An 18266-nucleotide genomic window follows, 5' to 3' on the forward strand; every position below is an offset into this window, starting at 1 on the left:
AACACCCAGTTTCATTTCACCTCTTTTCCAGAGTTGTGTATTTGCTAGTCACTGTTCTTCCCTCTCTTGTTCTAGAGGTGACGTGTCCTGATGACCTGCATAATTAGAACTTTTGACATGCTCGACTTGTCATCGGGTATTTCTGTCGATACTATTAGCTCTTCCCTTACACGCACACCCATACACTTCACAGGGATACCTATATCCCTACAGAAAGCTCTGAATTATTGATACAGGCTGACAGGCTCAAAAACCAGTATTTTTCACGAGTCATAACTCCTCAGAACTCACACGCACACCCATACACTTCCACAGGGATACCTATATATCCCTACAGAAAGCTCTGAATTATTGATACAGGCTGACAGGCTCAAAAACCAGTATTTTTCACGAGTCATAACTCCTCAGAACTTTGTTGCTGTCTGTTTTGAACTCGGCATCTTCGTTGTGAGGAAGTAGAAATTTATCTTGGAGTAATTGAGATGAAAGCTGCTGATTTCAATATGATTATCTGCTAAGCTCAATGCTAATGAGTTCGGATTAGCTACGTCAATATTTCACATGGATGATGACTATGTCTGCTAGAATCTGCTAGATTGTAGCAGTTATTCCTGTACTAGAAGACGTTAGCTTCCCAGCACTCTACATTTTTATACTAACATAACAATCTGGGTGAGATGTTTATTCTATCGCCCTGATGCCTTATATTTATGCAATGCTTGAAGTGCACTTGGCTCATTTTAATAACCACTAGGATTAGCTACGTCAATATTTCACATGGATGATGACTATGTCTGCTAGATTGTAGCAGTTATTCCTGTACTAGAAGACGTTAGCTTCTCAGCACTCTACATTTTTATACTAGCAATCTGGGTGAGATGTTTATTCTATCGCCCTGATGCCTTATATTTATGCAATGCTTGAAGTGCACTTGGCTCATTTTAATAACCACTTATTTTTATACTAACAATCTGGGTGAGATGTTTATTCTATCGTCCTGATGCCTTATATTTATGCAATGCTTGAAGTGCACTTGGCTCATTTTAATAACCACTGTTTGACATGTTTCACTTTTACTACCCCTATTTTTAGTTCACCGAAGAAGTGAGTGGTACACTATGGTGTTTTTTCCCTATTTCCTTGAGAAATGTAAGTAGGTCAAGGAAAACTGTCACGCCTCCTTAATGATACAATGAGAAAGAAAGTTTTGTGGACAAAAAACGGTTTTCTTTCCTTCCAAATCTTTAGTGATAGAATAAAATATATCTTGTTTATGCTGCCACTCTAGGATTGAAAAGTCTCTTTACTCTCGCAGTCCAAACAAAAGCTGATCAGAAAAATCGATCATCTCTTGAACACTTCTAATGAAATTTGATCAAATTCGGACTGAGTGTCCTGAAGATATCGCATAACAAACAGACAGATTCCAAAATCGCGTTAAAATTCAAACCTCTCCTTGTTCGGCCAATTAGTAGGTAGTAGCACGAGCCACGAGTGCGGGGGAGGTGTAGAGGTTGTAAAATATATTTTATTGAAAATTCCATCAATCTGAAATGCACAGTCAATTAGAACATTTTATGTGTTGGCCAAATGAATGAATCACATTTCAGACTGACTGTTTCAAGTGGTTTATATTTTTTTCGTAATGTTTGAACATTATTCTCGTGGTGAGTTGATTTGCCTTGAACTTGCTGTGGCAGAGACTCGAGTCTGGCTCGGCCATTCACCCTCACTTCGCCCTTAGTAAAAAAAAATCTCAATAGTTCTAGTTACGTATTACTGTTTCGATTGGATTCCATTTTTCTTCCTAGGAATTGCTCTTTGTATTGAAAATTATTATTGGTGAGTAGGTAATGATTTTTCCGAATCGCCATTTCTGATTTCTGAGAAATGGACAACGCAAATCGAGATTTTGTGCAGGTATTATACCATCCAGGCAGACCTTGTTTAAAACAGACTTGGAAAATGGAAATATATCTAATAAACGGGTTATCAAAATTTCTACTTGTTGAAATAATTAATGGCTATTCTTTATGTTTATAATTAAAAGTGTTGATGGACTTAATGAGAGCTATAGAGATGTGTTGAGAATGGGGATTGGCACAAGTTTCTTAAAAAGTTAGGTAGTTAAGTAACAAACGAGTACGAAGTATGGACCTCTTTTCTGTTATTATGGTCCAACAATATAAACTTAGTTCTGTCTTGTGCATATTTAAATACCTCGTTTACATCTTGATTCTTTATGACAACCATTTAAACTTTCAATTTCTTTTAAGCTCCTTGGAAAGAAAGTTCTTTTTGATAAGCTGAACAAAAATTCCTGGGAATCAAAAGTCATGTTTGTGTCAGATCTCTGGGAAGTCGTCATTCTTGGTATGAAAATAATTATGCATTATCTCGATGTACGGTGATACAGAGACTGCCTGTTCGGTTCCAGGCCATGGCAAATAATTAGGAAAACAATGAACTGTTTGATGAAATCTTCACAACTAAGTTAGGTGAGCCAGGTTTTGCTGAAATGTCTCTTCCGACCTACAAATTGCTGATTGATCTTACTAATCTGAATCCTCCCTGTTCAACCCTACGTTACCTTAGGAAATGAACACATGATTTTTGATATTCCAGACTAGAAAAACAAGCTTTTCTACTGAGGAACTTGCTTTAAAATATCAATTCTTCTCTCAATATTTATGATTATCGATAGCCGTCTCGAAATGAAACTCTAGATTCCATTCAGCAGGTCAAATCTCAATGTGTTCCTCCGCCTTTTCACATTAAAAATTCATTTTATTTCGTGAACAGAGAGTATTAAAGAAAGCAGTACCACTTGGTACTTTTTTGTGACTCCTTTTTCCGAACTTTTTTCCAGCAAAGAAGGCAAGATTGACAACCAGATTTTTATTTAGAGTTTAGAGCATGGATTTGTATGGGAAAAAGGTTGAAGCCGGTACTATCTCGTACTTGGGTACTTTGTACTATTGTGTTGTTATTTGATAGATATACGGCGCAATGGACTTATGGACGGTGTACCTGTACAACTGTTTTTACTAGCATTCATCTGTACACAGATATCTCTGAGATAATGAAATGTATGTTCTGTCCAGTATGAGATTTTTCTTGTTTTCTTCGCTCTACATTGGCTTGTCTATGGGATAATAGGATCTCCATGATACTTACTTTAATTTCTCTTGAAAATAAAGGTTGTCCTCTTCTTGAAAAGTACAAGTCTTGTACAGACTAATTTGTCATGCGAGCAACCAAAATTTGATCTCTATCAATGAGGTAAACAATAGAGACTTATGTTTTATGAAATGGTTTTGAAAAGTCATATACTAGACTACTTTGCAGACTGAATAATCCTGGTACAAATTGCAGAGTATAAAGTACAAGCCAGTAGTACTGATAACTGATAAGTTTGTCTAATGATGCCTCCATTATAAAACCAGTAGGTTTACGTCTTACTCATATAACAGTAACCCAACTCGAAAAAAAGTGAGCAAATTGATTGTAGATATGCTTTAGTGCAAATCGTTATTAGCAAATTACATTCCCCAAAGTTGAGGCTAATCTTTCATTTTGCAAAATTAAATTCTTTATTAAGTTTACAATTTATATTTCTTCAATTTCTCCCGACCTCACGTAGTAAGAAAAGAATTCCGAGCGTGATAATCAAGCTCAATGAAATTGTTCTTAAATTTAATATTGCCTGTATGATTGTGTTCATCTTTGCGAAAAGAATTGAAATCATGTCTTGGCTCAGGATGATTATCACTGGGCACAGGTGTCGAAGATGAAACCTTGGGAAAGGCGGCAACCTATAGCCTTTTCTTTTACTTCTCCATCTTGGACGTCCTTTCTCTTCTGCTCCAATTTTTTGCCCTCTAGATCTCTTTTTACATTCAGCTCTTTCTTGTTTCTTTACTCTGTGTAGGCTCTCATGACCATTAGTCTGTATGTACCTTCGCTCTTTGATCTAAGGAAAAATTTCCTTTCCTTCTTAGTCTCTCCTTAGTTCTTGCTATGTACTTCAACTTACAGAGCTTTCTCTCTATCACAAAGGCCTGTTTTCATTGCTCGCCTATTCTTTTTCATTTTCAACATTTAAAATCACTGTGCCTAGGGGGCTATGGGAGAGCTTCACCCTCACCTCCGATAAATTGCTAAGAAGAGTGCAAGTATGTTAAAATGAGCCGAGTCATATTGCTATGTACTTCAACTAACAGAGCTTTCTCTCTATCACAAAGGCCTGTTTTCATTGCTCGCCTATTCTTTTTCATTTTCAACATTTAAAGTCAATGTGCCTAGGGGGCTATGGGAGAGCTTCACCCTCACCTCCGATAAATTGCTAAGAAGAGTGCAAGTATGTTAAAATGAGCCGAGTCATTCCTCAGTGAATAGCTTTCACGGAAAGTGCTAGGCGAGCTTTCCACATGCCTTCTCACAATAACGGGATTCGAAATTGTTTAGGTGGTAGCTATGGTTAAAATAATTAACCCTTTGTATTCATGTGGTAGGAAATAATAGCCCATTATATAAATCTTGTATGTACTGCTTTTGTTTAGAAAAGGTATCTTTTCCCCGGTTAATGATGTAATAAGAGTAATGTGGGTCAAAAAAAGCACAGACTTTTTTGAAATTTCAACATAAACATTAAACTTGTTTTGACAGCCTTCTCGTAAATTTCATTTCTGAAATGAAAAGTGTTTGCTATAAATATGCAAATGAATATGCGAAAAAAGATGGATAGGGTCGTTGGAAATGTGTTTATCAAAATTTAGGTGGAAAATGGAAGTTATTCTAAGTAGAAATTGTTGTAAACATTGTGAAAACGACGTCTGAGATTGTGTGAGATAGGGTTAACAATCTATTTACAAATATGCTGATGATGATGGGGAAGTCATAAAAAATGTTTGGGGTGAAAAAGTGTGAGGTAAATTCTCCCTTCAGGAGACTGTTTTGTTTGCTTTTATTTACACAAAATATGATTTATTATATGAGATTGTGTGGGATAGGGTTAACAATCTATTTACAAATATGCTGATGATGGGGAAGTCATAAAAGAATGTTTGGGGTGAAAAAGTGTGAGGTAAATTCTCCCTTCAGGAGACTGTTTTGTTTGCTTTTATTTACACAAAATATGATTTATTATGAAAGCGTGTCAGAATTTATCTCATAATCATTTTCACAATTATTAATATGATATGACAACCACGGGGCCCGGACCAAAAATCTCGCATCGGAATGGTCAAATACCGAGATCATATTTTGTTATATTATGACGACTAACGGCTCCATTTTCCCGGAAGTTCGGTAGGATTGCATAGTGCTACATTGAAAGTTTTAACTGTTTAAAATAAAAGTAAAGAATGCAGAACGATAATATTGAGAGCAAGTACTCATTTCTATGTTTTCCTGATTAAAAAGTTATTACCTGCAGTCATAATTGCTCGAAACTGGAAAGACTTGAAGAGAATGGGTATTAGGGTAAAGTGATCATCCAGGATACATAAGTGCCAATTTTAATATTGAAGTGACCAGTTTTTTGCCAAAATTTCTACAGTTGAAGTAAAACGTGATTTTATGGTTTTACTCGAATACAAAAAGTAAAAGTACCTCGATCAGCTGAAATTTTCTTACTGGACTTGAATAAAATTTCCTGAAATGTTGCACTACTAGACTACAACTTCTGTATTTGCTACGCATTAACACTTGAATTATTTATCTATGCTCTGATCCGACGTTTCATGAAAGGCATAATTTAACTTGAATAGTTCAACAGTAAGTTGCCGAGGTTAAAGTCACCCAAAGTGTGTTGAAAACTTGACACAACTTTGCTAGATCAATATTTTTTATTTATTTGTAGAAATGTGGATAACTTTTTCCGTTCTTGCACCCGGCAATTTATTGTCATCAAAGGAATTTCTTCATTCTTCCGCATGCAAGGAAATAGACACGCATTTCTTTTTCACACTACTTCTTTACTTCTTCCTCTGACAGAAAAATTATAGTAGGCTATTGCTATTGGATAGCGTTGTATAATTATAAACAACTGCATATCAGACATACCTTGTTATTACTTTAGTGTATACTCTACACCTCTACAGGGTAAGATGAAACTTTTTTTCTATACCATCATCGCTTTTACTGTGACAGAATGACATCCAGTGAAGTTATTAATTTCTAGGGATGCACTTGGAAAACATCCGGAAAAGAAATCTCAACAAATATACTCTTCCACTTTTTTATCTTTATATCTACACAGACTGCATAGGTATATGCGCTAATTAATTAACACATAGGTACTGTAACAAAGCTTGTTATTATTTTATGAATTAGTTAAAAATAGATATTTTATTAATTTCTAGGGAAGCACTTGGAAAACATCCGGAAAAGAAATCTCAACAAATATACTCTTCCACTTTGTTATCTTTATATCTACACAGACTGCATAGGTAGGTATATGCGCTAATTAATTAACACATAGGTACTGTAACAAAGCTTGTTATTATTTTATGAATTAGTTAAAAATAGATATTATCTACGAGATACTGTTAAGAAATGTTTGAGAAATCAAATGCTACTACCGTCATCAGATCAACAATGTCTTTGAAATATTTCACAAGTAGGTAATTAATTTCCTACTGGTACTATGCTGATCATTACCCACGGCTATATCTATTAACTTTAATGTTAATAAGCACCATTCGAATACCTCTACTATTTCTGCTAACGTGGTTTTCAAATATTTTGAATCCCATCAGTGCTTTCGCTTCAGGAGTAACATTTTTATTCAAATTTATTTCAAAGATATTCCTCATAGTTATTTCTTCAGCATGAACAAGAGGAATTTAATGGTGTAATTTTGCCTCCATGGCAGAGTGCTCATGACACTTGGTTTGCACTCGGGAGGTCAGAATCGGAATCACTATAGGTAGGTTCAACAATATTATTTTGTGAGCTTGAAATGTTACCATAGGATGTGGTTCTTGGGAGATATGTACAGGCAATCATTACATCCCAATACTGAAGAAAGTTCCAGTAACAGTATTATTAAGACTCGCACTTCGTGCTCGGGAGGGGGGCTTCGCCCCCCTCCACCCCCCGGGGGCTTCGCGTGTTCGCTACGCGGGGTTGCGTATATTACATCCCAATACTGAAGAAAGTTTCAGTAACAGTCTAACAGTATTATTAAGATATGCATTTGTGTTTTGTGTCATCTTATGGGGACCCATACTTTATTAATTTATTAGCATAAAATTAAAACGATGCATTTGTGTTTTGTGTCATCTTATGGGGACCCATACTTTATTCATTTATTAGCATAAAATTAAAACGTTAACATGCTGTTTTAGCATCGTATAAAGACATGTTTATATGCACATTAGGTTCCTGGTGAAAAGATGAAGCTATTAATCATCCCAGGTCACGGCAACAATTACCAAAAATACATCTCGGAATTAAAACGTTAACATGCTGTTTTAGCATCGTATAAAGACTTGTTTATATGCACATTAGGTTCCTGGTGAAAAGATGAAGCTATTAATCATCCCAGGTCACGGCAACAATTACCAAAAATACATCTCGGAGAACTTTATGCAAAACATTTTGATAACTTTCAGGACTTTGTTTGGAAGTTTCTTGGTTTGAAGCTATTACCACCCTGTTCGTGAAGTATCCTCAGTTTATCAAGAAGGATTTGCCTTCAGCTACAAGACATACATAATCCTAGAATATACCAATGAATTTGATGGCACATTCGTTCTCTTTTGACAAAATTTTTTGATGGCAAACTCGAGGAAATCAGGCTGTATGTCGTAAATTATTGGTGTAAAAAAAAAAGTGGATATATACGGTGTAATGGACTTATGGACGGTGTACAACTGTTTTTACTAGCTTTCATCTGTACACAGATATCTCTGAGATAATGAAATGTATGTTCTGTCCAGTATGAGATTTTTCTTGTTTTCTTCGCTCTACATTGGCAAGCCCTTGCCCTGCATACCTCGTAACTGCAAAATTTTACGGATTTCGTTGTGAAGGAGAGCTGAAGAGGGCTAGGTTTCACATTAATCTTACGTGATGGTGATAAGTATTTTACATTTTATAATGTACTAAACTATGCTAGCATATTTATCGCACAGTGTATCGCAGGTCGCCAAGTTTAGCATATTGTATTTTGTGGCAGAGTTCAGGATAGGCTGGTTGGAGAGTCCCATTTCTAGAGTCTCTCAGAGAGCAGCTGTCCGTTGCTTCGCTATCTAGTCCAGTCATTTTTTTTTTACTTTCCTTATCCTATAACCTATAATAACGAAAATACACGAATAAATTATACCCCCACAAAAACATAAATGTGAAAAAAAGGCCAGTTCCTATTCAAAAATGTTGGCCTATAAAAGTGGTGAGATCAGAAAATAAGGCCAAGTCTGCATTCCCAGTTTTTCGTGTCTGCTGAAAATGCTCTCAATTTCAACTTGGCAACGTTTTCCTTTTATTTTCATGTTAATAACAGGTAAGTATTCAATAAAATTTGAGAATAAAAATATAATATTGATGTAAAACAAAAAAAAGCGATCTGTTTTCATTTTCCCCTATTGAGGAATAATATTTTTGACCCGGCCTAGCCTAGGATTTCTTCCTACCGCGCGATTTTTGACCGATTTATTATATTAGAAAAAGTCCATCAAAGGAAGGTCATTTCCCAGACTGTTTTCCATTGGAAAATGGCCCTTCTTTCACAGACCTCTTCATTTAAAAGCCCTTCAACAGCGCTGTAAGCTGTAAGGTACACTGTAATAGGCATTCCTTTTGCTTAACTATGTGCCAGGAGTATGTAATATACGACTAACAGGCAATACCTCGGGTACTAAAAAAGCTACGAAAATTTATACATTTGGGAATCAGAGCGCAAATTTTACTATGAATATTTGGGAGAACTAGACATCAGGAATTTCAAGAAATCCGCGTGCCACGCGAGCGTCGGTTGTAACATTTTTTTATGTTGAGTAATAAGTATATGTTTTTTTTTCTATTTAAAACAGTGCAAAAAGAAAAAAAAATCAATGTGTTCCTCCGCCTTTTCACATTAAAAATTCATTTTATTTCGTGAACAGAGAGTATTAAAGAAAGCAGTACCACTTGGTACTTTTTTGTGACTCCTTTTTCCAAACTTTTTTTCCAGCAAGGAAGGCAAGATTGACAACCAGATTTTTATTTAGAGTTTAGAGCATGGATTTGTATGGGAAAAAGGTTGAAGCAGGTACTATCTCGTACTTGGGTACTTTGTACTATTGTGTTGTTATTTGATAGGTATACGGTGTAATGGACTTATGGACGGTGTACAACTGTTTTTACTAGCTTTCATCTGTACACAGATATCTCTGAGATAATGAAATGTATGTTCTGTCCAGTATGAGATTTTTCTTGTTTTCTTCGCTCTACATTGGCTTGTCTATGGGATAATAGGATCTCCATGATACTTACTTTACTTTCTCTTGAAAATAAAAAAGGTTGTCCTCTTCTTGAAAAGTACAAGTCTTGTACAGACTAATTTGTCATGCGAGCAACCAAAATTTGATCTCTATCAATGAGGTAAACAATAGAGACTTATGTTTTATGAAATGGTTTTGAAAAGTCATATACTAGGGTCAAGCTTGCCGGGAGGTGCGCGAACGTCAAGGGTTCGGAGCCAAAAGAAAGCCATATTGTGTTCACCAGAAAAATACTAAAGTGCATTAGACGAAACTGTTTCCCGTGATTAACTTGCTACTGCGTTCTTAATTTAGTAATGTTATTTAGTTTAATATCACATTGAACACAATATCTCATTGTTCTACGTCATCATCTATGTATATGTTTTAATCTGGAAGGATTCAGAAGATGTGTTCATAAACTTTTTTTCAGCAAGGAAGGCAAGATTGACAACCAGATTTTTATTTAGAGTTTAGAGCATGGATTTGTATGGGAAAAAGGTTGAAGCAGGTACTATCTCGTACTTGGGTACTTTGTACTATTGTGTTGTTATTTGATAGGTAGACGGTGTAATGGACTTATGGACGGTGTACAACTGTTTTTACTAGCATTCATCTGTACACAGATATCTCTGAGATAATGAAATGTATGTTCTGTCCAGTATGAGATTTTTCTTGTTTTCTTCGCTCTACATTGGCTTGTCTATGGGATAATAGGATCTCCTTGATACTTACTTTACTTTCTCTTGAAAATAAAAAAGTTTGTCCTCTTCTTGAAAAGTACAAGTCTTGTACAGACTAATTTGTCGTGCGAGCAACCAAAATTTGATCTCTATCAATGAGGTAAACAATAGAGACTTATGTTTTATGAAATGGTTTTGAAAAGTCATATACTAGGGTCAAGCTTGCCGGGAGGTGCGCGAACGTCAAGGGTTCGGAGCCAAAAGAAAGCCATATTGTGTTCACCAGAAAAATACTAAAGTGCATTAGACGAAACTGTTTCCCGTGATTAACTTGCTACTGCGTTCTTAATTTAGTAATGTTATTTAGTTTAATATCACATTGAACACAATATCTCATTGTTCTACGTCATCATCTATGTATATATTTTAATCTGGAAGGATTCAGAAGATGTGTTCATTTTGGAGTCATTTATCATTTCATTGTTTCCCAATTTATCGTCGAGTTATAAATCGGTTTGATGAAATCTTCACAACTAAGTTAGGTGAGCCTACAAATTGCTGATTGATCTTACTAATCTGAATCGTCCCTGTTCAACCCTACGTTACGTTAGGAAATGAACACATGATTTTTGATTGATACCCTTAGAAAAAAAATTCCTATACTCAAGCTGGTTTAGTGGTCAGTACCCTGATCTAGTACGCAGAAGGTTAGGGTAAAGGGATTATCATTCTTAGCTGAGCTGTCATATTTTTGATTTTCCAGACTAGAAAAACAAGCTTTTCTACTGAGGAACTTGGTTTAAAATATCAATTCTTCTCTCAATATTTATGATTATCGATAGCCGTCTCGAAATGAAACTCTAGATTCCATTCAGCAGGTCAAATCGTAGATAACAGAAAGAGCCCTTGCCCTGCATACCTCGTAACTGCAAAATTTTACGGATTTCGTTGTGAAGGGGAGCTGAAGAGGGCTAGGTTTCACATTAATCTTACGTGATGGTGATAAGTATTTTACATTTTTTAATGTACTAAACTATGCTAGCATATTTATCGCACAGTGTATCGCAGGTCGCCAAGTTTAGCATATTGTATTTTGTGGCAGAGTTCAGGATAGGCTGGTTGGAGAGTCCCATTTCTAGAGTCTCTCAGAGAGCAGCTGTCCGTTGCTTCGCTATCTAGTCCAGTCATTTTTTTTTTACTTTCCTTATCCTATAACCTATAATAACGAAAATACACGAATAAATTATACCCCCACAAAAACATAAATGTGAAAAAAAGGCCAGTTCCTATTCAAAAATGTTGGCCTATAAAAGTGGTGAGATCAGAAAATAAGGCCAAGTCTGCATTCCCAGTTTTTCGTGTCTTTTACCTTCCTTATCCTATAAAACCTATAATAACGAAAATACACGAATAAATTATACCCCCACAAAAACATAAATGTGAAAAACAGGCCAGTTCCTATTCAAAAATGTTGGCCTATAAAAGTGGTGAGATCAGAAAATAAGGCCAAGTCTGCATTCCCAGTTTTTCGTGTCTGCTGAAAATGCTCTCAATTTCAACTTGGCAACGTTTTCCTTTTATTTTCATGTTAATAACAGGTAAGTATTCAATAAAATTTGAGAATAAAAATATAATATTGATGTAAAACAAAAAAAAGCGATCTGTTTTCATTTTCCCCTATTGAGGAATAATATTTTTGACCCGGCCTAGCCTAGGATTTCTTCCTACCGCGCGATTTTTGACCGATTTATTATATTAGAAAAAGTCCATCAAAGGAAGGTCATTTCCCAGACTGTTTTCCATTGGAAAATGGCCCTTCTTTCACAGACCTCTTCATTTAAAAGCCCTTCAACAGCGCTGTAAGCTGTAAGGTACACTGTAATAGGCATTTCTTTTGCTTAACCATGTGCCAGGAGTATGTAATATACGACTAACAGGCAATACCTCGGGTACTAAAAAAAGCTACGAAAATTTATACATTTGGGAATCAGAGCGCAAATTTTACTATGAATATTTGGGAGAACTAGCGCTGTAAGCTGTAAGGTACACTGTAATAGGCATTCCTTTTGCTTAACTATGTGCCAGGAGTATGTAATATACGACTAACAGACAATACCTCGGGTACTAAAAAAAGCTACGAAAATTTATACATTTGGGAATCAGAGCGCAAATTTTACTATGAATATTTGGGAGAACTAGACATCAGGAATTTCAAGAAATCTGCGTGCCACGCGAGCGTCGGTTGTAACATTTTTTTATGTTGAGTAATAGGTATATGTTTTTTTCTATTTAAAACAGTGCAAAAAGAAAAAAAATCAATGTGTTCCTCCGCCTTTTCACATTAAAAATTCATTTTATTTCGTGAACAGAGAGTATTAAAGAAAGCAGTACCACTATCAATGTGTTCCTCCGCCTTTTCACATTAAAAATTCATTTTATTTCGTGAACAGAGAGTATTAAAGAAAGCAGTACCACGAAATAAAGAACCCAATATGTATAGGTAGTTGATCTGAGAAAGTCCCCCTGTTAGAATAAGCATGGATGAAAAAATAGAGCACCAGACAACCTGTTCCTATCCTGACCGGTTTTTGAACCGGGGTCATTGTGAGCAATATTTAAATTTCCTGCTGATAATATTTAATCCTATTAAATTTGATCCATTTTTATCTTTCTCTTCTAAACGAGTGGATTGAGTGACGGACAGTTAGGTCTAGAGATATTATTTCTATTAAGCCACTAATGTAATCATGATAACACATAATGATTTTTCTCAGTGCTCAGAACAATATGGCATTTTCTCTAGTCACGAACTTTCATTTCAGAACGCCAATTGTTTTCTTACAAATTGAATTGGAAACGTTTTGTATAGTAAATCGGTGCACAAGTTGTAAAATTGACCTTGGCATTTTTACAATCATTTCAAGCAGTTGTTGCAGTTCATAATTTATTCTCTCATTCATTCATATATTTTTTTCTCTGCACGTCTTGGTAATTTTTCTTTTGTTGAAAATTATCTCTAGCCGTTGAAAATTATTTTTTATCATATATTTTTTTCTCTGCACGTCTTGGTAATTTTTCTTTTGTTGAAAATTATCTCTAGCCGTTGAAAATTATTTTTTATGCTGCTACTTATCAGCGAAATTGAAGGAAAGATATTCTAATTGGAAATTTATCGGTTTATAGTAAAGACAAGGAGATCTTTATTAACTTTAATTGTATTTCAAAATGACTGGTTCTCTGTGAGATCTTGAAAATTCCATCTGACCTTTACATGAAGATCTTAATCCACTTACCTATTGAAGTAATGTTCCTTGAAACAAAACCTTTCTCTCGTGAACTTTTTGTCAATACATTCCGTACATTTTAGGACACACGAATATGTGTATCTGTAGATTCTGTAGAATCCCATGTTAATCATTTTGAGTACAATGAATTCCTTTTATGATAATAATACACAAGAAAGTAGCGAGAGAGATTCCTCGGCATAGGTATATGCGCTAATTAATTAACACATAGGTACTGTAACAAAGCTTGTTATTATTTTATGAATTAGTTAAAAATAGATATATCCCATGTTAATCATTTTGAGTACAATGAATTCCTTTTATGATAATAATACACAAGAAAGTAGCGAGAGAGATTCCTCGTAATTTACAGATCATTTATCTCCAGAAAGGTGTGTTCCAACAAAAATGTACTGTGTAAGAATGTTGTTGAGATAACCAGAAATACTTTTGTCAAATAAAAAACAAACGAAAGAAGTATTGAGAGAAGATTATGTACGAAATACACGACGGATGAGCTACACATTTCATGCTTAGTGACAATAAATATGAAAGCTTCAAACTAGATTTTACCTCTATTCAAATTTAGACTGCGAGATTGACGTAAAAGTAAAAAACTTTAGGACAAAATACCATAAAAAAATGAAAAATCGTGCAATATCTAATTTTAGAAAGGGGGTTGAGGTGACACAACTTTCTATTTTGATTGGGAATAGAAGCTTCAAACTAGATTTTACCTCTATTCAAATTTAGACTGCGAGATTGACGTAAAAGTAAAAAACTTTAGGACGAAATACCATAAAAAAATGAAAAATCGTGCAATATCTAATTTTAGAAAGGGGGTTGAGGTGACACAACTTTCTATTTTGATTGGGAATATTGGAAAAGTCGAATATTATAGGAACGAAAATCTCAATAGGATGAGTATGTTGGAAGGAATAATTGTAAAGGAAAAAAGTCTTTCATCTCTAAACTTTTGTCTCATGTTGAAAGTTGATCTGCCAAAAACTTCACAGTTCCCTCATGGGTGTTAATAGACATCCGGATCCAATTATTCCTCTTTACAATGTAATTTGTCTATTAGAAGCATTCCCATGGTATTTTCATAAATATCAATTGCTCCGTTTACGTTTTGCACGTACGAAAAAGTCTTTCATCTCTAAACTTTTGTCTCATGTTGAAAGTTGATCTGCCAAAAACTTCACAGTTCCCTCATTGGTGTTAATAGACATCCGGATCCAATTGTTCCTCTTTACAATGTAATTTGTCTATTAGAAGCATTCCCATGGTATTTTCATAAATATCAATTGCTCCGTTTACGTTTTGCACGTACTCAAATTTTGAGCACGTTACCTACACAACAACACTAGTCTGGGATTATTGACTAAACTGCCATATCAAGGTATCAAGTCGTGATAGAGTACTTTGAAGACAGGTGGTTTACAGAACTTTGATGGATTTTTTTCTAGAAAGGATGGCGAATTGTTAATCTTGTACTACTCGTGTTTTGCATTTTGAAAACATTGACACATGTTAAAAGCTATGTTGGGAAGATTTATTTGTCCTGGGCAGCAGATAAAGTGAAGACACTTTGACATTAGTGTGACAAAAAAGAAATGGTTTTGTGTTTGTAGTCCACTTCCACTAATAAATTATTATTTGTCCAATTCATCAAACTCAGAATCAGGTTTCCTTTCATGTGACACTATTATCTTCTAATGACATGATTTCTTCATTAAACTTAACCTTCAGTTAATCAGAACCTCATTTGTATCGATTTATCAGGTTTCAGATTTACCTACAGGCTATAGGGTGGAGAATGCTTGCATTTGGTGCACTGGAGGCATTACTTTGTTTGTCCAGAAACTGAAATTCCAACTTTGCAACATTTGAATTTTTGCCACGAACAGCAATGTTTTTTTCCTTCTTCCCCTTGTTCTGGTTTGCTGGTAGTTCATGCCAAAGTGTTACATTTAAATTTGAAACGAAAATAAGAACCTTGAAAGTGAAAGTTATACACAGAGCAGTGGATATTTAAATGCATTCTTCCTCGCAGGAAAATGAGAGAAAATTCATTTAGTCATCATATACCAATGTATTCTGCTTTAAAGTACTGAAGTTTTGGTGACAAATGTACTCAACTATGAAGCATGTAGATAGGTAGGTACTAGATATAATTTTTGATGGCAAAGTCGAGGAAATCAGGCTGTATGTCGTAAATTATTGGTGTAAAAAAAAGTGGATATAACTTTCGAAATTTTTTGATATTGTTCATTTAGTATACTCGTACCAATGTATTCTGCTTTAAAGTACTGAAGTTTTGGTGACAAATGTACTCAACTATGAAGCATGTAGATAGGTAGGTACTAGATATACACGGATAGATGGCCTCATGATTAAGAACTTGAGTTATTTCCTGAATTGAATGAAAGAAAGCTCAACTCTTGGGTTTCCTGTATTCTTTATGAATTCTATCGATAGGCGTATCTGCTAATTGATAATGGATACTCGACCTTTTCTGCATCTACTTTGCAGACTGAATAATCCTGGTACAAATTGCAGAGTATAACGTACAAGCCAGTAGTACTGATAACTGATAAGTTTGTCTAATGATGCCTCCATTATAAAACCAGTAGGTTCACGTCTTACTCATATAACAGTAACCCAACTCGAAAAAAAAGTGAGCAAATTGATTGTAGATATGCTTTAATGCAAATCGTTATTAGCAAATTACATTCCCCAAAGTTGAGGCTAATCTTTCATTTTGCAAAATTAAATTCTTTATTAAGTTTAGAATTAACATAGTAACCAACTAAACATAGCCGTCCGTTTATAAAAACCAGTACATTCATCAAGTTTAATTTAAAATCATCATGAACTTCTACGAGAAACTAGTTATTCTTGAACTCTCAAATTAATTGACGTGAAATATGATTTTATTTCGATGTCTAACTTTACATTTCCTGACCAATTACTTGCCTTGCTTTTTGAAAGACATACAAATATTTGTAATTTCTATAAATAGTATCATTTCTCCCTGCTAAACATCCTGGGGATTGACGAAACCCTTGTTTTCTGTACATCACTTCGTATACCTACTTTGTTATTTCGAGGAACAAGTTATGATTTTTATAGGAAAGAATCCTTGGTCATCTTAAATACTCAATGGAAACTCTTGTTGAAAAAAAAATCATGTTGAAATATTTGGAGATATCGCAGAGAGGAGAGAGGGAGCAGAGAGAACCTTCCAGTTAGACTAACCATTTAATTTTAATGACGATAAAAATTTGAAGATAAAACTTTTAATATTGGTCATATTCTCAAGTGTAATAATATTTTTATTCATAAAATTATGAACAGAAAAACAGAACTCATAGTTTGAAGCTATAAAAAGACTATTACTTTGTCATTAAACCTTTTTTTTCTGTACTTAACCTTAGTTCTTATTTCAATTTCTTCTCAAATCAGTGCTTTATCCCGAGGATACAATTTCCTTGCAAATTGTAGGATAATACCTATATATGATCAAGAAGAACTGGGGAGAAATACCTGATGAGAAAGAAACCAAATATTGAGGGCCTTTAAGAGAACCAGGAAGGAATGCTGAAATCAGCAAGTTTTCGCATCCTGAATTCCTAAACTTTGGCATGGGAAGAGTCTAACCATTTAATTTTAATGACGATAAAAATTTGAAGATGAAACTTTTAATATCGGTCATGTTCACAAGTGTAATAATATTTTTATTCATAAAATTATGAACAGAAAAAAAGAACTCATAGTTTGAAGCTATAAAAAGACTATTACTTTGTCATTAAACCTTTTTTTTTCTGTACTTAACCTTAGTTTTTATTTCAATTTCTTCTCAAATCAGTGCTTTATCCCGAGGTTACAATTTCCTTGTAAATTGTGGGATAATAAATATAATCAAGAAGAACTGGGGAGAAATACCTGATTAGAAAGAAACCAAATATTGAGGGCTTAGAATATTGAGGGCCTTTAAGAGAACCAGGAAGGAATGCTGAAATCAGCAAGTTTTCGCATCCTGAATTCCTAAACTTTGGCATGGGAAGATATCTAATACAAAAGAAGTACTAGAAAAAATCGTGGTTCGTTCAAGAACAATATTCATCTTCATCTGATGTCAATATGTACGACCAAACTAAAAACTAACGCCAAATGTTTGAGCTGTGTCCACACGTAGTCGACGGCCTTCGATCGACGAGGTGAATCTATGTTGTCGAGGCAGTGTGGACGGTTTCAGTCGACATCGATCGACGGCAGTCGACTATGTGTAAACACAGCTTTAGAAACTGAATTACTGCAGTCGAAATAATGCACGATCCATTTGCTCATAAAATTTCTCCTAAAAGCTCGCACATATTTTCCCAAGATTCTCCTTTTCAGAATCCACATCATCATCATCAAGTGCTGCGGTATATTATTAATTGATATTTTCATTTAGAGTTTAGAGGAGAATTTAAAAATAATATAAAAAGATATAGAACAAAAGATATATATTTTAAGTCTCGAGATTTATGAAAAACATAAAAAAAAGGAGAAAGGAGTAAGGGAAGTACGCAGAGTGAGAGGAGGAAGTTGGTGGGAATATCATATCCCTTCACTACGTACAGCGAAATTACAATAGCAGTCAGTCCTCGCCGTCAGTCTGTCTTGATATCTTATCGTGCTTGTACCTACTTTATACCTTACGAGGAATATCCAGTATCCACCATGGCAACCTACGCTGCATACCGGCATATTGAACTCGATAACATTGGCTATGGAAAAAAGAGGTACAGATTTATTATTTTATTTTACCTATTTAAAATTAA

The 18266-nt window shown here is 34.8% G+C and overlaps 1 protein-coding gene across 2 annotated transcripts in view; it reads left to right on the forward strand.

Moving 5' to 3' along the window:
* The window catches only part of LOC103508654 (microtubule-associated protein Jupiter-like), a 110481-nt gene that overhangs the window by 26832 nt on the left and 65383 nt on the right, over nucleotides 1–18266 (forward strand). Inside the window, exon 1 of one of the 2 annotated variants that reach the window (XM_017443847.2) lies at nucleotides 18077–18227. The exons of the other annotated variant lie outside the window; for it this stretch is intronic. Coding sequence (XP_017299336.1) covers nucleotides 18166–18227 — 62 coding nt within the window. The 5' untranslated portion in view covers nucleotides 18077–18165. Of the gene's footprint in view, nucleotides 1–18076; nucleotides 18228–18266 lie in introns of those variants that run through there. 2 annotated transcript variants of the gene reach the window in all.

The sequence above is a fragment of the Diaphorina citri genome, unplaced genomic scaffold, assembly GCF_000475195.1.
Source record: "Diaphorina citri unplaced genomic scaffold, Diaci psyllid genome assembly version 1.1 scaffold420, whole genome shotgun sequence".
Lineage (NCBI taxonomy): Eukaryota > Metazoa > Arthropoda > Insecta > Hemiptera > Psyllidae > Diaphorina > Diaphorina citri.